This window comes from Trachemys scripta, chromosome 4 (assembly GCF_013100865.1).
Source record: "Trachemys scripta elegans isolate TJP31775 chromosome 4, CAS_Tse_1.0, whole genome shotgun sequence".
Taxonomy (NCBI): domain Eukaryota; kingdom Metazoa; phylum Chordata; order Testudines; family Emydidae; genus Trachemys; species Trachemys scripta.
Window position 1 is genome coordinate 140,513,037 of NC_048301.1, and position 23,094 is coordinate 140,536,130.

At 46.0% G+C, this 23,094-nt stretch overlaps 1 protein-coding gene across 1 annotated transcript; it reads right to left on the reverse strand.

Moving 5' to 3' along the window:
* Window positions 1-6,025: 6,025 nt before the first annotated feature.
* On the reverse strand, window positions 6,026-15,237 carry LOC117876602 (interferon-induced very large GTPase 1-like). The gene is made up of 3 exons (XM_034768854.1): window positions 14,546-15,237; window positions 12,710-12,770; window positions 6,026-11,812 (listed from the first exon to the last, which is right to left on the reverse strand). The coding sequence occupies exons 1-3, from the start codon at window positions 14,879-14,881 to the stop codon at window positions 7,086-7,088; spliced, it is 5,124 nt and encodes a 1,707-aa protein (XP_034624745.1). The 5' UTR covers window positions 14,882-15,237; the 3' UTR covers window positions 6,026-7,085.
* Window positions 15,238-23,094: the final 7,857 nt, after the last annotated feature.

Below are 23,094 nucleotides of genomic sequence, written 5' to 3' on the forward strand. Positions count from 1 at the left end.
ATGGATTTATATAGTGGCACCATGGATTTATATATGTTCAATTTACAAGTAAGATGTATGTGTGTGTGTGTTTGTTTATAAACTTTCAGCCTGCAAACTCATCCTGCCTTGTGTAGTGTTTCCCACTCTCACCACTTTATCATTAATCTCCTGATGTTTGGTATTTTTAATTAAAGCTCCAGCTCCTGGACTCATGGGATTACAAGAGAATCTTCACTTTCATTTTTTAAAAAGTAAGTTTCTAGCCCTTAGATTTGCAGAGAAATGCTTGAAATCTTTTGTGAGAAAGAAAAGCTTAAAGGCTCAAAAATCAGAAGCAGCATAGAAAGAATCCAAATGTTTTTAGTTTTTTAAATCAAAGCTTTTTAAGCCAATCTCATGATTTTGGGGTCCTGATATGATTTTTGAACAGTTGGTATTGGCAAGACGGGGGCCAGACTCTCAGCTGGCATAACCCCTCCTTGTCTTGGTGTAGGGACTATTGCAGGGTGGGCCTGTGATGTGCTGCAGCTGTCTTGACCAGTGGAGTGGCTGGCTCCTTGGGAGCTGTTATTCACCAGGACAAGTTAGAGCCATGCAGAGGCTGTTTTAACGTATGACAGAGGGGATGATTCAGCCTATAATAGCTCCCAGGATCAGGGCTGGCTTTAAGCTGATTCGTCCGATTCCCCGGAATGGGGCCCCGCGCCTAAGAGGGCCCCGCAACGTCCGGGGCTGCCGGCGGAGCGAAAAAAAAAAAAAAAAGGCGCGTCCTGCTTCTCCCCCCTCCCATCAGCACTTGCGCCGCCATACAGCTGATCAGCGCAAGCCTGGGAGGGAGGGGTGAGGAGTGCTTGGGGAAGACGCGGGGCCAGGGCGGGGATTTGGGGAGGGATCCAATGGGGCAGTGAGGGGGCAGGGCTGGGGACGGGGATTTGGGGAGGGATCCAATGGGGCAGGGAGGGGGCAGAGCCGGGGCAGAGTTGGGGCGGGGGTGGGGGGGAGGCAAGACAATTCGTGTCCTGGCGTGGGGCCTTGCACCTGCTAAAGCCGGCCCTGCCCAGGATCAGGTAGCAGAAAGCTACCTAAGCCCCCCATCTAGGTGGGCCATAACAGTGCTTGCTGCTCCCGGGGATCTGGTCCTGAATTAAACTGGGTTCCTTCTTTTCCATCATTACCAGTTGAACAATTTTGGTTAGCAAAATTCTATTCTTTTGTATGTATATTCCATTCTGTATAATTCCATTGTTTTCAACTTCTGCTCTGTGACATCTGTGCAGCCCAATTGTCTTTCAATGCATGGGCGTGAGAAGTAAAGGGAAAAGTTGGTATTCCTTGCCACCATCACAGTTCCTACAATGCTGTCGATAATGCATTCCAATACTTGATAAGGCTTTCACTTCAATCTCCAAAACTCCCAGCCATGTGACTGTTCTGGCCCCCGGGCTCACAGATGCAAAAGGTGGTGGTGGTGGGGTATCCATAAGGTAATTCTTTAGTGAGGTCATCCCTGACTCATCTCTGGGTTGAAATTTCCCCTTCTCCATTGTCTTGTAAACTGGTTTCTTCCTACTGTGTTGAGAATCAAGGTGGCTCCTCTAGGCACTTCGCTTTTTAATGGGTATCAATGGATCACTCTCTCTCCTAAAGGCTGTAGCTGTTGCTAAGGGCGAAACTCAGGCCCTGTACACATACAGCTTAGGTCGGCATAAGTTATGTTGCTCAGGGGCGTGAATAAGCCACCCCCGCTCCCCAAGCGATGTAAATTACACTGACCTAAGCACCAGTGTGAACAATGCTGTATCAGCAGGGGAGCTTCTCCTGCCGACATAGCTACCACGTCGAAGTGGTTGGAATAATTAAGTCGACAGGAGCGCTCTCTCCCAGTGGGTTAGAGCACCGGCACTAGCAATGCTGCAGCTGTGCTGCTGTACACTCTGTAGCATAGCCATAGTCTCAGTAAGGATTGATGGCTCTTATTGTCGTGGGATTTGTCCCAGCCAGGTGAGAGTTATGTAACATCCAAGCTAAGATATTACTCTTAACATGAGAAATGCAGAATTAGCATATGAGTATTAGAATCATCCATTCACCAGCATTTAGGAAAGTCCAAATACTACATATTTTATTGCAATTTTAACAACATTTCACCAGCATTAAGTCTGACAGACTCTCAGTTGATACGTAGGCTTAAAGTTGGCCTAACCCTCCAGCATCACACCATCTTCCCTTTTGGCTCCCAGGTTGGCTGAGTGTCTGATTCCTTCTCTGGTTTTAAATCATCTTTCTCCCCTGGCTCTGGGGCTCACTCTTGCTCTGGGTTTAAATGACCCAATAAGAATGCCAGAAGAGAAATTATTGGTATTTAATGAATAATTGTCTTCATTCACCTGCCTGACCATTTAGCTACATAGCCATTTGCTTTCTAATATATATTAACACAAATGAAAACTTTGTTTAACAATAGTTAATTCTGCAAGAGACAAAACCTTTAAAGCATGGAAAGGCTCCAGTATTCATTTCCACCTTCACATCATCTGCAGCACTGTTGATAACACACTGCAACACTCCATCTCCAACAGTTACTGAAAGCAGCATGCAACCCAACTTCTCACAAACTCACACTCTAATGCAAACTTTAACAGCTACTTTATTCTCCCTTGTAGGAAGAAACTGAGACCCCAGCATCTGTGTGGGGCAGCCACCACCTGGGGCCCTGCCTGCTGTGGAGCTGGGCACAGACCCTTCCCCACCCTGCAGCCAGGCCTCCCAAAAGAGGCACAGCGCTGAGCAGGGTCCCCATCTACTGAGCCCTTTATAGCCCCCCAAGCACTCAGGCTGGTCCCTAATTGGCTGCTCTCCAGCCTCCTCTATGCAAATGAGCCCCCATCCCTTGAGGCTAATGAGGGCCTAGGTGCCCTGAGGGGGGCGGAGCTCGGCATGAGGTGACAGTTAAACCGACACAAGGACACAAGGGGGAAGGGGGGGACAAAGGGGCAGGGAGTTCACGGGGAGGGGTAAAGAACAGGAGGGGGGATTTAGGCGAGGGCCATGGAGGGGGAGGACACAGTTTACATGGGTAGGGAAGGGGGAATTCCAGAGGGTGGAGAGAAGCAGATTTGAGAGAAGGTTGTGGGGAAGGGAAGGGGCAGGGGGCAGGAGTCAGGGAGTCGAGGGGAAGGGCCCTGTGGGATGGGGGAGATTGGGAGGGATCAGAGGGGAGAAGAGAGTTCAGAAGGCAGCAGATGTGGGGGAGCCATGAGGAGGTTGGGAAGGAGAGGGGGAAATGTACAGGTGGAAGCAGCAGCTCAGGGTCCGTGAGGGAATTTAGTGAAGGGGTTTTCATGGGGGGGGGCACTTCTCAGGCCTTTCCCAGGCCCCTGGCCCTGGCAGCTGCCACTCCCCCATCAGCCCCAGCTGGCCCCTCTGCCCTGGGCAGCGAGCTCTCAGGATAGGACTGTTCGCTCTGCAGCCTCAGCCCCCTCTTGATTCCCTGCCCCGGGGGAGCTGCTGCCCCACCCCCTCAGGCGGAGCAGTTCTCGGCTGACAGGACAAAGGGGGCAGCCAGTGTGGTGTTTAGATGCTGCATGTGATGATTAGAACTGGGAGCACTGGCTGTTGGGAGTCTGAAAGGACAGGAAACAGGAAGCGGGGGAGGAGTTGAGGAGACGGGGAGAGTTACAGAGTGGGCAGCTACAGCTTGGAAAAGAGACTTCCACTGTAAATAAAGTTCTGTTGAAGTTGTTAATACTTTGCTTGTTGGATACGACAACCGGCGAACAAGCATCCATGAAAGGACTGGGTTGCTACCTCCTGCTCCAGGGTGGGGGGACATTGCAGCCACTGGAGGTGGCAATGGACCAGGGGGTTTGGGTCAGTCCCATTCCCTTCTCCTGTGATGCCTCCCAGGGATACCCAGGGCTGTGAGACACTTTGCTACCACCTGCCCTTCGCGTGAGGAAGCCTAGTCAGTGTGTGCCAGGGGGTCACTCCCCTCTAGGCCTCTGCAGGTCTTGCTCTCTCGGTATAGGTTAGTGATACGCACCCACCAACCCTCGAGCATCGCCCTGGAGTGTCCAGCCCCTGACCCACCAGACATGCAGAATTACTAGACCCGGTGTTCCCAAACTGCATCTTACCAGTTACACCACACTACACAGCTCCATTTAATACACCGCACTCACACTTGTTCACATGGAAAGCAAGTATGTTTATTTAACACAGGGATTCAAATGATAACAAGTAGAAATACTAGAAACAAAGGGTTACATATAAGATAAAATCATGACATGCACACTCGAGCCTAAACTTGATGAATAGGCCATTGTCCTGTCATAAGAGCAAAAGCCCCAAATCCTTCCAATCAGGTGTGGCTGTGATCTTCTATTCATGAGACAAGCACACAGTCCTCTTGTCTCCTCATTGGGAAGATGCAGAGTTTGTCTCTTTATCTACAGTTATCGTCCAAAACTCCATTGTGTGCACTTGTAGGACAACTCCCGCTGCTTGTCTTTTCCTGTCCAGGACACTCTGTGAGCACTTGATTAATGTTTTGCTCAGCCTCTAAATGGTGCCCATTGTGAACCATACAATACTCAGCGAACATGTAGATAGACCGATAAATATCTCTTGTCTGAAAGAAACCTGTTTTTCACCTTTTCTCACCAGTTCCAAGTCATAGACCTTAAGAATATAAGTTTCAGTCTATATACATAACTCCTTACATGTTATCTGTACAATGATTAAGATGACCAGCGTGACACAGGCTTTCAGTAGAGGCCTGGCATGACACGCTTTGGTGAACTAGTATGTAGATACCAGGCCCAGGGGATCCCGGAAATCCTAATGCACTCCTGTGTCCTCTGCCAGTTGGCACCAAGAAGTCCCTGGGTCACACAGCCCCAGTAACACTCATGCTACTGACCAGGGGAGACCCCCAGAGTAGAAGAGACTGGGATAAAGGGGAGCAAGCTCAGGGTGGGGAGGACTGAGTCCCAACCCCCCCAGGGTCTCTCATTTACTCTGTAGGGACAGCTCTGCGCTGGTGCTGCAGGAGCCCAGGGTGAGAGCTGGGGTGTCCTCTCTGGGTTCAGGCAGGGGCTCATTCACTGCAGGGAGTCAGGGTGTCCACAAGGCACTAAGTGCTGTCCAGGGTATTTATTAACTACCCAGGAGAATGGGGCCAAGGGACATATGGGGATTTGCCAATGATTCTGTTTTTCGGGAGGGGGTATTGTGGTGAGGCTCCAGGGAAAGAGGATTACTGGGTGGTGTGATGGCAGGGGCTATTTGGTGCAGATGACCATGAGGGGTGGCCTCTGGGGAGAGACACGGAAAAGAGAGTGACACTAAAATATCAGGGACAGAGATAGCAATAGTCAGAGGGGATGGGAAGAGAGAGGCGTATTGCCCTGGAGACACTAGAGGGAGCCACTTCCCCATCCAGCCACCATATCAGGCCAGCAGTTGAGAAAGGACATGGGCAGGGAGAGCAGAGGGGGTCCTGGGCTGAGGTGACTGCAGAGAGTTTGGGCCAGAAATGCTGTTATTGATGATTTTTATCTCTACACATTTCAATCAATGTCTCTATTTTTCTTTTATTTAATCCTTTTATTTCCTCTTTAACCGTAGAAAATCTTCCTTCTGGGACTACGGTTTAGCTGCATCCCTTGGGGACTGTTCCAGCAACTCAAGAGAGACTTTCTATTAACTAGGGTAAATATGGCCAACCCAACATTCCATAACAGATAAAAAGTATCTTTTCCCCAATTTTCATCCCATTTTCACATCCCATTCCCTTAATTTGCTATCAGTCTCTGACACACTCTAAGATAGTAAGTGGCTGAACGTGGGGTCTGGGGAAGGTCTAACACGATCTTGGATGCATAGGCTCTGACTCTATGGGAGTTTGGGCGGGAATTTTGGAGAAGGGGGTGGAATGGGGGTGGGGCAGGGGTTGGAACAGGTGGGGCAGAGGTGGGGCCTCATGGAAGGGGTGGAGTGTGGGTGGGGCCGGCGGCCAGGGGGGCGGTCAAGAATGCACCGAGAAGAGGGGAAGTCGGCGCCTATGCTGAGATGTATAAACAAAGAAGTATCAAGGAGGATTAGGGAGATATTACTTCTGTATATGCCAATGATGAGATCATTACTGGGATATTGTGTCCAGTTCTGGTGTCCATAGTTTAAAAAAAGTGTGTTAGAAAATTAGAGAGGTTTCAGGGAAGAGCTGCAAGAATGATTCAAGGTTTGAAAAAACCTGCTTTATACTGAGAGACTTGGAGCTCAATGCATTTACTTAACAAAGAGAAGGTTGATCAGGCCTGTAACTACTAAGGAGGAAAATAACAGATAGGCGAGGCCTCTTGAGTCTAGCAAACAAATGGAGAACAAGATCCAATGTCTGGAAATTGAAGTTAAATTTATTTTTAATTGAAAATAAAATTCAGCTTTTACAGTCAGGGTAACTGACCTGGAACAGCTTCTGAAGTGAATTGGTAAATTCATCATTATTTGGGGTCTTTAAATTGCAATTGGATTTCCTTCTAAAATATCTGCTCTTCTTAGTTCAACCACAAATTACTTGGTTGATAATGAGCTGCTTCTGACCAATTATGGATGAATAATTTCGTCCGCAGCAGGAATTATTGGACGGAATTCTCTGGCCAGGTGTTATGCTGAAAGCCAGACTAGAAGATGATTATTGTGGTTGCTGCTGGCCTTGAAATTTAATAATTTGTTAGGAAGAAACTTCTGTTATTCCACAATTGTCCTTGAACCTTCTTATGGAGTATCTGGTATTGGCCACTCTCGGAGACAGGATAGTAGACTAAATGGTCCTCTCTGCTCTGGTCAAGTGTGGCAGTTCTTATGTTCCTAGCAGTAATTGTACAGCAGCCAGTCTGTAATTGTATCATAAGTTGTCATGTGACATGAAAAGTCAGAAACCTGTCAGTTCCACTTAGAAGTTGTGAAGTGAACATGAGGTTCTGAGACTTAAAAAAAATACAATACAGAATATTTTTAACTTGCCATTTTTTAAAATTAAGGAAAGTTTTAAAACATTTAAATATATGTGCATTCCATTTCAGCAGGCTCTCACCATGTTTTTATTTCATGTTAAAGGCTTTCTTTAGGCCCTCCAGTGCCTGTGTTTCAGTTATTTTCCCCCAGTTTCTTGGGAGATCTGCTGGCTTAGCATTATAACTTTTAGCTAACTGGTGATTGAACTTCTGAAAAACAAACTTCCAGTAATCAGAAGCCTCAATGCTGGGATCTGGCTGAATGCGCCAGTCTGGGTAATAGACGCGATAATCTTTGTAGGGATGAAATTTCCCTTTTGTGCCTGATTTTCGGAATGAGTTCTCAGAAACCACTTCAGATGAGCATATATCATAGACAAGTTTTTGTGTATCAAGATCCCTGAAATTGCATAATCCTTGTGGCCGATGCACAGATGCAAAATGCTCCTTGTGGTCACTGCCTCCTGCTTCACAGGGGACTTTACAAAATGGACACTGCTTCCCACAGCCAAATACTCGCTTGAAGATTTCATCCTGGGGTTTTAATGACAGATTGGAGAGTTTGATCTGAATATTCAAACCACCAAATTGGGGTAAGATTTCTTGTTCCAGATCCAGAAGAAAGGTTTGAATATTAGCACAAAACTGGCCTGTTTTTGCTGTGTTTTTAAACTGTATCCCAACTAAGTTGTTCTTGGAAATGACTAGGTCCTGCTGCAGCGCTTCACAAAAGTTGTTTAAAAATGCTAAGACTGTGGTGTTTTTTTCATTTTTGGAGCTTTCCAAAACTTCCCTCACTTTCTTTACTATTGTAGATAGAATCTTTTTCTCCAACTCTCCCAAACGCTTAGTTTCCCTGTAATGATCCATCGTATATCTCCGAATCCAGGTTTTGACAAATTTTTCATAGTTTTTAATATATTTCACATAGTTATCCAAGTTCATCTCCTCCAGAAGCTTTTTCTGTACAGTGAACTGGAAAAAGGTCCGGGTGCCATATTCAATGGACTCTGCCTTGTTGAGAATGTCATCTACTATCTCTGTTCCTAGTCTTTTGTTGATATAATCCACCAAGGCGGGTTTGAGACATTGATCACAGAAATCCCTGGCCCTTGTTTGGTTCTCATCTTTTTCCAAATACAGGTCAGTAAATGTGGAGAAATACAGAGGTTTCAGCTTCTCTAGACGACACTGAGGATCATTTTGTTTGATAAAATCTTCATGCATCTTTTGAAATCTCAAAGCTGCCTCCCCCAAAATATGAATTTTCAGGTCAACTTCAAAGCAAGCAGTAGTGCCAAGTTTTTTAACATCCTCCTGTTGGAGCCTCTTGTTGATTATGTTCAGCAATTCTCTGCAATAGATTTCATCGTAGTCCACTTTGGAATTTACCTTTTCTTCAGTGTATCTTTTACCCTCATCTATTAAGGATTTAGCAAGTTCTTCTGTGTGAACAGCTGTTTCACATTCCCCTATGAACAACAGTTTTTTCATAGTTTTGATCCATGCTGAATCTAGATACTCCTTTTTCAGTTTGAAATTGTCAATTCCATAATACAACAAACTACCTGATTCCTGTAGCTTCTGCCTGATGGCACTCCCTCGATTTGCCAGGTCCTTTCTCAACTGGGACTCCATCTCTCGATAAATTTCATGTTTCTGTAAACTGCTGAACTTCAACTCTGACAGTGTTTCTCTCCACATGTTTTCAAATTCTAATTTCAGTTCTTCATTCTCTAGTTTAGGTTTTTTGTTCCTACATTCATCCAAGACCCTGTCAACTTTCCTTTCAATTATCTGCATGTATGAGGTCTGGATGTTTTCTGTCTTGAGCTGGCCTTTTCGAATTCGAATTGCTTCCTCGCACTTGTTCTCGGAGTAGCTCTTAAGTTCATTTTTGAGGCAGTTTGCACTCCTGATAAAATCTTCTCTGTACTTTTCTATCAGGTGCAGATTCAAAACTCCACTTTCAAAATAATCTTGTAAATTATCCAAAACTTTTTGTTTCTCGTGCTGCAGTTTTTCCCGTGCCTCATTTTTCAACATGGATAAGGCACCAGCCTGTAGTTTCTCTAATGTCTGATTCTGAATGACAGTTTCCTTTTCAGATACCCAGAGATGTATCTCTTTGCGGAAATGCCAGTCCCACTCGGAATACTTCATAGACAGCTGGTTATAGGCTTCAGCTACAAGGCTGTTTCTGAAACTGAAGATGAAGTTCTCGTGTTTTACAGCATTCCACAGGCTCTCCACCCATTTGACAAACTGGGGAATGTCCTTAGGGGCTCTATTATGTGACCGTTGCTTTATCAAATCAAACAAGTATTTCTTTAGCTCACACACACTCTCACTGTATCCCATGTTCACTGGAGCCATGGGAGGGACTCCGTGCCACAGCCCAGGGATGTACCAATTGTGTTTCTCTGCATCATAGTCCATAATACATGAAAAATTCACTTTTTTACATTGGTTTTCCATCCTAGCTGCAGCTATGGTCATTTCATTCAGCTGCTCTAGGAGGTGATTCCTGTCCCTCATGTTTTGGTCATGCGCAGACACAAAACTGACATTCTGATGTACAAATTGGCAGTTGGGTTTTTGCCCTATTTCCTCCATTCGGAGAAAGGCATGGACCACAATTTGCAGAATATCCTTCATTTCAGTGGCATTCTCCATGGCCATGTTAATGATAGTTATGTCACTTAACCCAATCACCAATGTGGCCAGCTCATTGTCGTGTTGATAACTATCCTCCAGCAGGGCCAGTTCAGGGGCTTTCAAGCCTTCTGTGTCTATCACCAGGATGAAATCACAGCCCAGCTCCTGCTGAAAGTTCTCTGCCACTTTAATGAGTGTCATGAAGGCTCCTCGCGTACATCGGCCACTGCTCACTGCAAACTGCAGGCCAAACATGGTGTTGAGGAGGGTGGATTTCCCAGTGCTCTGCACTCCCAGCACCGTTAGAACCACCATTCTGGACCTTCCCCCAAGTTTGGCATGGAGCTGAGTCAGAACATCTGTTACCCACTGCAGTGGGATGTTGGATGAATTTCCATCTAGCAGTTCCATAGGACACCCTTCCAGCATCAGGTCAGCTGCTATGCCTGGGAGATGGGTGAATTGTCTTTGGCTTTCTGTCTTGTCTCCTTCTTTAACCATTGAGCATTCAGCTTCATAAAACTGCCCCAGCTCACGCATGAAATGCTCAACCCCTAAGGAAGTGGTAGATATTAATTTATCCAACATGGCTAGTGCTTGTGGGTCATCTGCCATTTTACTTTTCCCTTTATATTGATCCCGTAGTTTAAAAAGATTATCTCGAGCAATGTGATCCAGGCAAAACTTCATCCATTTCAGAAAGTAATGTTTCTCCATTGAAGGCAATTGTCCTATTCCATTAATAAATGTAATCAATCCATCAGTACGGTCACATTGATTCTGCTGTCTACGTAATTCCAACCGTTCCTCTCTCAGTTGACATTTATAGTCTTCAGTGGCAGTCTCCCCTTGCCTTCTCATTCTGCACAGTTCTTTTTCCACTTTAGCCAATTTTTCCCAGAGATCCCCCTGCAGTCTCAGCATTTCCCTCCTGTACTTTGCCACATCTTTTATTTCCACAGTGATTTCTCTAGCCCACTTCCTTGCAATCTGACATTCCTTTCGGTCCTCATCTACTTGGATTCCTAGTTCACGTGCGGTCACAGCCATGGCTTCCAAATTCATTCTCTTGGGATGTGAACTCGTTATGCTTTTTATGGCAGATTTCAGTTTTTGCACAAATCCTGCATTATTTGTGGTGCTGTCTTTCTTCAGTAGTTGTGATTTGCTCAGATTCAGCACTGGAGCCAACTTATTAAGGAATCCCAATGTTTCCATGGGATTTCCATTCTTGCAATTGAGGATGAAGTAGTATTTAGTGGCTGATCCCTGCAGAGATGATAACAGTGCGTATTGTCTCTCACTGATGCTCTCAGTAACTATGAACACTGCTGAGGAGACCACTGTTAAAAAGGTAAATTGTAGCCAGTGGGACTCAATGTCTCCACGCAAATTTGTAACTGCAACGGGCTCTGGGAAAAGATCTGAATTCTTCCTCCCTCCAGGGAAATACCAGGAAATCTCAACCAGCCCATCTGCGATTTCCCGAGGGAGGTTCCCAGACTCCATGTCCCGATGGATGAAGAAATCGTGGTGCTGCTGAGAGGGGCTGAGAACCTCATTGAGGAGTTTGGACTTGGAGAAGCTGCAGCTCCCCAGCCGCACAAAGGAAATGGTTGGCATTGACGTGAGCACCAGGCTCTCCTCTCTGAACCCTCTGCTTTCTGCCAGGGAGTGGGGCCTCCACTTCCTCACAATGTCCCTCATGGCCCACAGCATTAGGGTGCACCTGGGGGTGTAGAGGGCAGGTAGCAGCAGAGGGAGGGCAAACTGGCACATGGACATTTTGGACAGGATCTCCTGCTGTAGGAAACTGTCTGAGCAAAGCAGAACAGCACAGAGAAGATCGAGGGGGTGTAGAGACTCTCTGATGTCAGTGTCACTAAAACTAAAAACATCTCCACCTGCAATCTGTGCCTTCTCACTGCCGCCTTCATCATCACATGCTCTATGTCCAAGGCTTGTGTTTCTGGCTGTCCCATTCAGAGCCATGATTTTCCTCAGGAAATGCCACGGTAAATCCTCTAACATCTGAGGAGTCCACTTTTCTATACTTTCTGAGCCAATTTCCAGGACATCCCGCAGCCTGAGTTTTGTGCTTTGGTATTCCTGCAGCTTTAGCTTAGAAAGGAGTCCTTGCAAAGCTTTATTTTTCTCTGTAAAACAAAATGAAAATAGGATTCTCATGACTTTCAGAAGTTAGATATTCCCAGACAGAACATTTTTAGAGATGGAGTTAATGTTGTAAAATCTTAATAATAATTTAAAGGAAAAAGTCCATTAGTGGCTAGTAATTAGGGGCTAATGGATCTAAAACTTATCCATTAATACCCCTCTTTTATTTCTTTAAGCTGCCTTTGGAACATACACCTTTCTTATCTCCCTTCTCTCCAGCAGTCTTAGGAGGGAGCAGCAGGGAGTGTGGGTGGGAGGGAGGAAGGAGAATCTGGCAGTGCTCCCACCTTCTTTATAGCAGTACCTTAGAGCGCAGTCTCTGGAGGGAGGTGCTGGTGGGGCTGGTTGCCCTCAGCCCTTCCAGGTACATGTAGACTGGAGTTCGAGGTGTAATTTCAAGCTTGAGTAGACATAGGCACGCTAGCTTTGTTTGAGCTAGTGTGCTAAAAATACAAGTGTAGACACAGTGGCGTGGCTCGTGGGATGCCTGAGTACAATCCCATCTGAGATCCTAGGTAGGTACTCAGGCAGCTAGCCCACACCACTGCAGCTAGCGTCTACCTTTAGTGTGCTCGCTTGATCAAAGCTAGCCTGGGTGTATCTACCCAAGCTGGACATTACACTTTGAGCTCCAGTGTAGTCAGGCCCTAAAAGAGCTCCTCTCTCCATTGAAAGTATAGAGTGGTACTGAGGTCAGAACATGCATACGGGCTGCCTTTTCAATCCTCTTGGCACAGAATCAGAGTAATCCTAGAATGGGAGTTGCAAAGCTCCATCCCCACCTCAGGAGCAGCATGAGGGGCCCAGATTGGAGGAAGACGAGGTAGAGTGAATGAGGAATTGTCTAAGGTGTCACTCTCCTGGTAGGGACCTGTCACCAGGAAGCAGTAGGCCCATGACAGTGAAGTGAGTGAGCAGTGAAAAGAGTGGCCGGGAGGCCTGTGACAGGGAGGTGAGGAGCAGGGCACCGGGATTTCTCAGCTCTTTATTTTTCCCAGGTGGGAGTAGGGTGTGAGAAAGCAGAGTGGTGACTGTCTGCTCCTTTTCACTAGGAGCAGAGGAACAATGATAGGAGTTGCAGCATTAGGAGCTACTGAGAGGAGAGGAATATATTTATTGAAGGAGAGGAAAAGCCCCAAATTGATTAGTTGGTTAGTTGATTTTATTGGGACATCAATCCAATCAGGAAGTGAATGTGGGGGCAGGGCTGCAAGGAGAAGGGGTAAAATTGTAGAGAGGTTCTCACATTGTTAACTGGGTTTTCTCTCAAGGCAGATGGGTGACCTGAGAGGCCAGAAATTAACTTGATTTTTGTCTCTTTTTTTTAGCGAAGGTGTCACATGGCATATTTTATTGTTGGATTTTCTTTTTTTGGTTTGCTGGTTTATTCATAGATTCATAGATTCTAGGACTGGAAGGGACCTCGAGAGGTCATCGAGTCCAGTCCCCTGCCCGCATGGGTCTTTGCAAGGTCTTTGCACTCATTGTTACTCCTTGGTAGGTCTGAAACTTCAGAGTCAGGTTAAGATGCAATTAGTCAGAGGAGTGTCAGTGGGGAGCCTCAGATCTGTAAGTATGCAGGAGATTTGTGGTCTGCCATGGCAGAGAGTCCTTAATTGTATATCTCTGATGGCCATTCCAACTACAGACAGTGGGGGGCTAAATCCACAGAGGGACTTAGGCGTTGCAACACATAATTGTTAGGTGCCCTGCCGCCCACTGGACTCCTCAGCCCTGAGCTAGGATCCCAGGCTCCCTTTATAATGCATGGGGAGCGTAGACACCTAGGAATGGGATTCACAGAAGCCAGCATGCTGAGCAGGGAGCCAAAATGAAATGCTGTTGAAAAGGGTGGGGCCTAAGCCCTGCCCCTCAAAGGTAATTAGATACTTAACTCTGGGCCAGAGAGAGATGCCTATATCTGCTCAGATTCTCAGCTGTAAACCGTCTCCTGGAGTTAGGCCCCTGAGCTAGGTCATCCCTTGAGAGCTGAGAGACCCCACCCCATTATAGCCAATAGCCTACTGGACTGCGGGAGATCTAAGTTCAAGTCCCTGCTCCAAATCAGCCAGACTGGGTTTTTGAAAACGGGCCTCCCACATCACAGGCGACTGCCCTAACTGAAAGGCTATTGGGTGGACAACTGGGAGATATGCGAAAAACAGAACTCTCCAAATATCACAGGTGGCCTGGAAGGGAAGGTGGCACCTGAGTAGCTCTGAGGAACATGGCTTCAACATCATGTGCTCCTCTGACAGCAGTCCTGGCTGGCAAATCACAAAAGGTTTGCCAGTTGAAAGACCAAATTTCACAAATCACACATGGTTTGTCAGACCTGAACTTGCAGCAGGAATGGTGAAGGTATTTGGGTGAGACTTGGGGAAGGGGATGCTTTAAAACTAGTCTCCGTGTACTATTTGTAATGTCTCCAGTTTTATATTTTTAATTTTTTTCCCCTTATTTTCAAATATAAAAAAATCATTCAAAACAGTTAAGGTTGATAAGGACAAACAACACCCACATCAAAACCACAAAAGCAATGAAATACTGAGTAAAACCATACAAATTGATCACCAGGAAGTATTATCTGGAGAACTACTGCAGCAGTGAATTTAAATGCTCAGCCAGAACATTTCATTCATGTACATATATAATGCAAAGTTTTGCCATAGTTGGGAAATATGCTTTCTCTCCCTCTGTGTTATGGCTATTACCTTTTTGTTTTTTGTTTTTTGGTGTGAAAAATAAAACAGAAAGAGATTTGACTTACCATGACCAGAAGGTTGTAAATCCTGATTGGTGCCAGGAAAGAGGATTTCTAAACACTCCAGAAATTGCTGGCAGGTTGACTCCCCTTTTTTCTGTATGTGAATTAACAACTTCCTGATTTTGATCACGATGTCCTCTTTTTGATTGATGCTGTTGTACTCCTCTATAATGATGCACTGGGCAAGTAACTCATCCAAGATGTTATCAGGGTCTCTTTGAATAGTTTCTACCAGCTCTTTGCGTTTGGTGCATAGAATCCTGTATTTGTCCCCAGTGGCCATTATCACTGAATCGCAGGATCCGCAGTGATTTGCTTTTAAAAGACAGAAGACACAGGATTCGTGACGCTGCTAGAGGCAGCTTCAGTTCAGCGAGTAACTGAAGGAAAGTGCCTTGTCCGTTATCATGAGATTGGCCATTTCAACAATTTGAGAGACGGACCCACCAGACTCCCCTCTTTCCTGTTGAAAATGGAATAGTTCTGTAATAACGACTGGAAATTAGCTCTAGCAGTGCACTGCGGTTCATGAAAACTGGGTGTTAGTCCCCATGGGGTTGAGACAGGGCCAACTCCAATAATGCTGCCAAAACTGAACTTCAGCTCTGGCTCATTCACACCTTCCCAGCTCACTGTTTCAAAGCTGCTCCTTGTACCCGTCTTTTCCTTCCCAGGGCAGGAAATGAGGGGTTAGCTGTTTTGCCAGTTAGATACCAGCATGTCTATTGTGGTCATTACCAGGATTCTTTGCTCTAATATTTTGGCCCCTGGGGAGGTAAATATGAAAAGCAGGGGTTAGATTAGCAGCAATCCCATTTCTGAGTAGAGTGAAATATCTCCTCCTTGCATATTTATCATTGACATGTCCATTAAAGTCATGCAAGTCCTTATCTGACTTGGTGCCAACATCCCATCTTTATTAACTCACGCCTTACCCCAGGCAAACTTCCAGCTAAAGTCTAAGAAAGGGCTGAGTAAAAGTAAGGTGCTCAGGATTGGCCCAGACATATGTATTCTAAGAAGTTTCCAGATTTTACTTTACTACAAAATGGCACTTACCTTCCACTCTCTGTCCCAGTCTAGGGAGATCCTGTCTATTGCTAAGGTGTCTGCTCAGTTTTATATAAGGGATAAGATAAGACTTAAAGAGGTGATTTTGGAGAGCTGAATTGGCCAGCTTTTTTTGGGTTTACATGAAATCACTGTAAGAAAAGAACTCACAGGCCAGAAAAATGTAACATCATTCCCCTCTCAAGTGACACTTGGCGCAGTGACAGGCTCTATTTGTGTCCGACCTAGTGATGAGCCAAGGTGAAATGGATAGGGTTTGAACTCAGGGTAGGTATGTACCACAGCATTCATTGCCATGTCAGCCTGATAGAACAAGGCTGGAATGGAAAGGAAGACATGTTTGCAGGTTCAAATGGCTTTGTTCTTCCCCTGGAGGAAACAGGGGATGTGTTAACAGAGAGGATGCTGGGATAGCAGGGGAACTTGTCACTGGTGGGCCACGTCGGTGCCCACTGAACCCAAACCAGTGACATTCAGATGATCTGAGTTTACTGGAGTGGCTTCATCCAGCGGTTAGTGCACTCTCCTGAGAGGTGTGGGAGGCCCCTGTTCAAATCCTTTCTCCCCATCAGGCAGAGTGGGGAATTGAAGCTGATCTCCCACATCCCAGGTGAATTCTCTAATTGCTGCACTCAAAATTATAAGATGGACTCTACCACATCCCCCGCCAGCTGGATTTTGAATGAGGCCTGCTCTAGTAAAGGCCTGTTCAGAGCACATTTACCAGATTGGGCCTGCAAGGAAGTTAGGTGGGCAAATGGCAATTTCCCCCTGGTTTGTGGATTGCACTGGGATTTATGCCAGAGAGAGGCCTCCAGTGCCTGGAAGGAGGCTGCAGTGCTCATGCCCACAGGTGGAAATATAGCTGCTAAAGGAATTTTTACAGGGAAGAGTTCGGTGCTGAGTGAGTTTAGGCAATTACAGGGTTAGGCAGCATCTGAGCTGGAGTGTTGTGGGTTGCAGTGGTGCCTAGACTTGAGATTTAGGCTCCTAAGTCCCTTTGTGGATCTGGGCCATAGGAGCCTAAGTCCCATTGATTTTCCTGGAAAGCAGAGAATCTGAAAAGGATTCAGGTGTCATAGTGGACAAACAACTCAACATGAGTTCCCAGTGTGATGCTGTGACAACAAGGGCTAGTGCAGTCCCTGGACATATAAACAGAGGAGTAGGAGTGGGAGGGGGAGCCAATTTTACTTCTGTATAAAGCATTGGTGAGATTAATACTGGAAGGCTACATCCAGTTCTCATGTCTATGGTTTAAAAAGGACATTGAAAAACGGGAGAGGATGTGGAAAGCCAGATTTGAGAGCTGGAGAAAATGCCTTAGGCCTGATCTGCACTACTAAGTTAGGTTACCACAAGAGCCTAAAGAGCTCAATCTTTTTAGCTTATCAAGAGGTCAGACTTGATGATCTAACGGTCCCTTCTGGCCTGAAACTCTGTAAGCATCTGAGCTAGAGACAGAGCTTTCTTGGAGGCCTGTCCCAGACTGCGGAACAAACTCCCAGAGGAATTAAGAACGAACAATAACCTCAACACCTACCACTCCATGTGCAAGGTGCTCTTCTTCAACCTTGCTTTTGTTAATACAAACACAGATCTCAATGTGTGACAGAATACTCCCCTGGGTAATCGAGTCACCTCTCAATCTTCTTTTTGATAAGCTAAAAAGATCGAGCTCTTTAGGTTCTTATGGTGATCTAACTTAGCAGTGTAGATACTATTCACCATTATCATAATTTTCAGACAAGGCCTGTCTTGTAAGGTATCATTTGCTGGTCAATAGTGTCCTGATAAAATATGTCTGCCAACATTGGATGTGAAGTTACAAGATTTCCCTCTATGATGTTCTTAACACATGTTCCATACACCCACAGCCCTGCCCAAACTGAGATCTTAAACAAAGGCACGAGTGCTCTGCTTAATTTGCATTTAAGCAGTAAACAGAGTAATTAAGCAGGAAGGGAGGCAACGAAAGCTCAAACAGATGAGAAAAACCCAGCAGGGAACATCCTTCCCTATAGACTCTTTGTCTCCTAGTGCCCAGCTGGAAATGGTTTTCAAGAGGGGGACAAACTATAAAAAGGAGGGACAAACACCCCAAGCACCCTTCTCTCTCTTCCCGCCCATTGCATTCACTGCTCCCTAAGTGACAAAGAAAGCATTTGGTGGACTCTGGGGGTGGGAGTCAAAGGGGGGTCTTGACCTACAGGGTTTGGTCAGGAAGATGGCTGGAAGCACAGGGTGAGAAACTTTGTTTGAATCTGATATAGTTTGTCAAGTTAGGTATTAGTAGATGTGTCTTATGTTTATTTTTCTTATAACCATTTCTGACTTTTCTGCCTCATTACTTGTACACACATAAAATCTCTCTCTATAGTTAATAAATTTGTTATAGTGTTTTATTTAAGTGTCTCCTATCTCAGTCTCTCTCCTCTGTCACACTGGATGCACAGTCTGGATTTAGACTGCTTTTTGCCTCCTAACTCTCACTTCTAGTTTGTGGTCACTGATTCTGTAATTGGAGACAATCTGCCTTAGTTCTGCACATGTCACTGTAGTGAGGTAGCTGCTCGGGTAACCACTCTCTGCAGGGTTCTGTAGCAGTCCAGCTTGTCGCTCTTTGGTATTTGTTTTTCCAGTGACTGATGTGTCGGTGTTTTAGATGCTGGTGTAGCATTTTGAGCACATCTTAGTGTTGGTCATTCTTTTCTGACTGTTGATTTAACAGAGAATTGGCTCAGTTCTGCTCCGCAGCTGGTGGCGTTGACATTCCCATGCATAAAATTGCTGGTGGAGGATTTCTGTTAGGGTTTTATTGTAGTCAATGCAATCAGTTCTTAAATTTGGGGCCCAGATTTCACTCCCATGTAGTAGAATGGGTTGGATATTTTAGCAGTAGTTTTATCGGGGAGCTGTATCTATTTATATTTTATTTATGGAGTAGAAATCCGGTAGAGCTTTCTCTTGAAGTGTTTTGATAGACAATCTGAAACTTCCTGATGTGTTTATTATGAGATCCTGTATGTATAATGCAGGGTATATTCAAGCTCCATGTCTTTCTAATACCATGTTACTCTGTTTTGATTGTTTTGGGACTTTACCTGGAAAATCATTATTCTTGTTTTTTCCATGTTCACCTGGAATACAAGAGTGTGTTTCTTATGTAGTCACCCAGACTAGATCCAGTCAAGTCATTCCTATTCCACATAGCCTGTCCCCAGGTCACTTATGCTATTTAAAGTACCAGCTTGCTCAGAGATTCACTTGTAATTGTGCCTTAAGTTGCTCACTACATATTTAGATGGTGATGATTCTCATTAGAGGAGGTGGCAGCTTTTATTCTGCAAACTTATAGCAATATGATGATGTGATGTACTGCGCAGAATTCACTCAGCCTTCTTCTACTTAGATTGCTTACATTTCTCACTTTGTCTAATGGATTAGAACAGGGGCAGGGATGGGACTCTTGGGGAATGGAGTCTAGTGGTTAGAGCAGTGTTGACTGAGAGTCAGGACTCATGGGTTTTATTTCCAGTTCTGGGAGGGAAGTAATACCTAGTGACTACAGCAGGAGGAAGTAGGAGTTAGAACTTCTGGTTCTATTCCTGACTCCGGGAAAGGAGTGGGGTCTCGTAGTTAGAGCAGGTTGGCTGGGAGTTCGGCCTGGTGGGTCCTATTCCCAGCTTTGAGAGGGAATTTAGAACAGTGGTGGAGAATGGGAGTAATGATTCCTGGGTTCTATTTTTGGCTCTGGGAGAGAAGTGGGGTCTAGTTGTTAGCCAATGGATATCTAGGAGTTCAGATTCCTTGGTCCTATTCCTGGTTCTGCCACTGACTTGTTTGACTGTGGGCACCACTGACACTGTACTCTCACTTTTTATTTTAGTCTCTCCAAGATGATTTCTGGGAATCACAGTTGCTGGTGGAGATCAGGGAAAGTCCCTGGCACTGATTAAGGTCATGGTTACACTACAAACACTATCTGGGCTCAGATGTACCGATGCACCTGTGCCGCTGTAGTGCTTCTGATGAAGATGCTTTAAGCTGATGGGAGAGAGCTCTTCTGTCTGCTTAGTAACCCCACCTCTGCGAGAGGTGGTAGCTATGTTGTCGGGAGAAGCTCTCCTGCCGACATAGCATTGTCTACATGGGAGTGGGGCATTAAAGTTGGTATAACTACGTTGCTTTTCACACCCCTGTGGGATGTAGTTTATACAGAAGCAAGTGTAGTGTAGAGCTGGCCCAAGACTGTAGTGAAATGAAGGCAATTAAATTGTTGTAAATGGGGAAAGGGTCCTTCCCTGTCCTGGCTCCTTCCCCCCTCCGCCTCCCTCCCCACCCCCTCTCTCAGAAGCAATGTGTGTATGTGGGTGGGGGGCATGCAGGGTCATGTGCCCTCCCAGATTTGCTGCTTGGCTTGTACCGAGCATGCTCACACAGACCGAGCATGCTCAAAAACATCTGCTGAAGCCACTGCCCTCACTCTGCCCTTCCACTATTGGCAGGTACAGGTCATCTCTGGGGGTAGTTTTGGATTCAACCCAGGTCAGAACATTCCTTACAGAGTCGAGATTCCAATCTGGTCAATCTCTCATGACAGACCTCAAGATTCACCCAATCACAAGATCCCGAAGCTGCATGAGGCTCCTGGGCTTCATGAACATATCTAATACAACACACGAGGCTGCACCTCAGGCCCCTGCAGATGTGGCTGGCCTCCATTTATTCACACAGTCCCCATCTTCTGAGCACTGTGTTTATAGTACCCTCACAGATAGTGACTTCATTGGATTGGTGCACTCACTGCAGCAATCTCAAAGCTAGAGCCAGGCGAGATAGAGCTTTCTACCTAAAATTTATTCTCATGGAGAAATCCCTCCGGCCAGCTTCTGACCCTGTACAACAGAATCGCTCAACCGGAGACTCTCTGGGCATGTCATCATTGGACATGGCAAGTACTCACTCCTCCAAGAAAATGAAGAGAGAGATCCTCCCTGCAGAGAGAGCTGTGGAAAAAGAAACAGTCTCCTGCAAGGTTGCTAAACTCTGTGCCAACCACATCGAGGTTGAGCAGTTTGGAGGCACTGGGAACCTCCGGCACCATCCGCACCGGGACCTCTCCCGACAAAGGAAAGGAATCGAGTAGCAAACATAAGTCAGCCTCCTCCTCTACAGCACCGACAAAAATGCTGAAAGAGTTGGTGCCGCAACCGTCACCATTTGTGATGCCGACTCTGCCCGCACCAATAACAGTATCAGCACTGATGGAGAGGTCAAAAACGTCACCACCGGCACTGACCAAGGCCCCACGTAAACAATTGGCATTGATTACGGTACAATCCAAAACACTGGCACCCAAGGGCATGGCATCAAAAACTTTGGCACCATGCCATTTCACACACCAGGCAGACATGGTGGTATCTTCCATTCCAGGCTCAGCATTATTTAGTACTGATGGCTCCTCGGTGCAGACAGCACTGGAGCAAACAGACTCCCCCATTGATCCACCATTATCCAGCGGTGAGGAGGACAACCTAGAGGAGTGCATCTTTTTATCACACCACTCCTCACTGACCAGAACCGGGCCAATGTTGGGACATATGAGATCCAAGGAAAAGCTTGCCCGAGACATAGATTCCTGGTTCAGACACCCATGGATGTGCTGCTCATGGCATTCTGTATGCCATTGCCACAATGGGACCCGTGGGTGGCCTACAGGACTCATTATAACAGACCTCCCACTCCTCAAAGATCCATATGTTCCACAACAGCCTTCTTACGGGAGCCATCAGATGCCCCTGGGAAAACGGAATACTACAGAGACGAGGACACAGAGCAGGACATTTCACCTGCTCATAACTCAGAATCATTGCTGGACAAGACTGTAATGCCTCCACCTCCTATGGCTGCAGATGACTTTAAACAATTCCAGGACTTGTTCTGATGAGTGGCACAAAGCCAAAAACCTCCCACTTGAGGAAGTGACCGAGACCCAACATCAACTCCTAAAGATTTTACACACATCTTCCACATCGAAGATAGCACTACCTGTCAACAATGTGTTGATGGAACCGGCAGAAACAGTATGGAAAACACCAGTCACCATCCCCCCACGATGTGTAAGAGAGCTGACCAGAAATATTATGTGCCCAACAAGGAACTTGACTTTCCCTTTTCACCCCCCCTCCCCAACCTAACTCCCTAGTGGTAGATGTGGCCAACCAATGAGGGAAGCAACCCCAGCACAGATCCATCCCTGCTCCCAAGAAAAGGACTAGAAGAGACTATGTTTATTCAGTCATACAGCCCACTCTTCTGCAACTTTACAATTCTGCACAGTTAACTATGCTGCGCTCCTAGTAAAATATGATTATGATAACTATCCTAAATTAAATGATTTCTTTAGTGGCAACTCCGAGGAAAGGAAGGACCAGTGTAAGGCCATTCTTAATAAAGGACAACTTGTGACCAGGACAATGTTACAGGCATCCTCCGATGTGGCAGACATGGCCACACAAATGACAGCTACGGCCATAGTCATGCGCAGAGCATCATAGTTACAACCATCTGCAATCCTGAAGGGAAGATCTTATACCTTCGTTTGAAGGTCCTTTGGGATTCTGGATTATTGTAGCCATGATGCTTTTGCTGGCTATGTAACTGGTGCATTAATTTTCCATAACAACCTCCCATATTTTTTTAACCATTTTGTGACAGATTGTCATCCCACGGTGCAGTCTGGGAGCCATTGGAACCCCCTAACAATTCAGCTGGGTTGGCCTCTCTCTCACTGTTCTGCTGGTGACTTACAGCCAGTCCTGTTAACACCCAACACAACAGCAAGTGGTGCCTGACACTGCAATGAGCTTTGCAAGCTCAATTCTGCCCTCATTTACTGGAGGGCAGCTGCGAGGTAAATTTAGCTGTCACCTGAACTTGAATTCCAAGACTTCCACTTTCATCTGCCCTCCTTCCCACAACCCCACATCACACTGGACATACATGCGGGGTAGGGGATTGGGCCAAGTGTCAGCTGAGAGAGGGAGGATACTGAACTTCTATGAGTTCAGGTGACATTTCTTCTAATGGTGTATGAGTTTCAGTAACCAGAAGGCAGAGAGCCAGCCCCCCAAAAACATTTTACTTTCAGATTCCAGTTGGCTATTTATACAGCATGAGGCCAACACAGGGCAGTGGGACTTCATGGGGAGCTGTGTTTGCTGTTGATTCTGCTGGAGAACAGGAGGTAGGTGACATTGTTTCTTACAAAAAAACTGAACAATTTCTTGGAACAAAAACCTCTGGGCCAGTCCTGGGGAGCCTTTCTCAGTGAAACTCCCTTGGGGTTCAGTGGAATAAAACTGAATCAAGACAATTGAAAACTGAGTAAGAGCAAAGTAAGGTGCTCAGAATCTGAACAAT

Excerpts from the sequence above, each read along its gene's own strand:
- LOC117876602 (XM_034768854.1), bottom strand. The coding sequence starts at position 14,881 with ATGGCCACTGGGGACAAATACAGGATTCTATGCACCAAACGCAAAGAG. Across the intron at positions 12,771-14,545 it reads AAAAAACAAAAAACAAAAAG|GCCTCCCGGCCACTCTTTTC; the intron begins GTAATAGCCATA and ends TCCCTGTCACAG. Across the intron at positions 11,813-12,709 it reads CATGGGCCTACTGCTTCCTG|AGAAAAATAAAGCTTTGCAA; the intron begins GTGACAGGTCCC and ends TTTGTTTTACAG.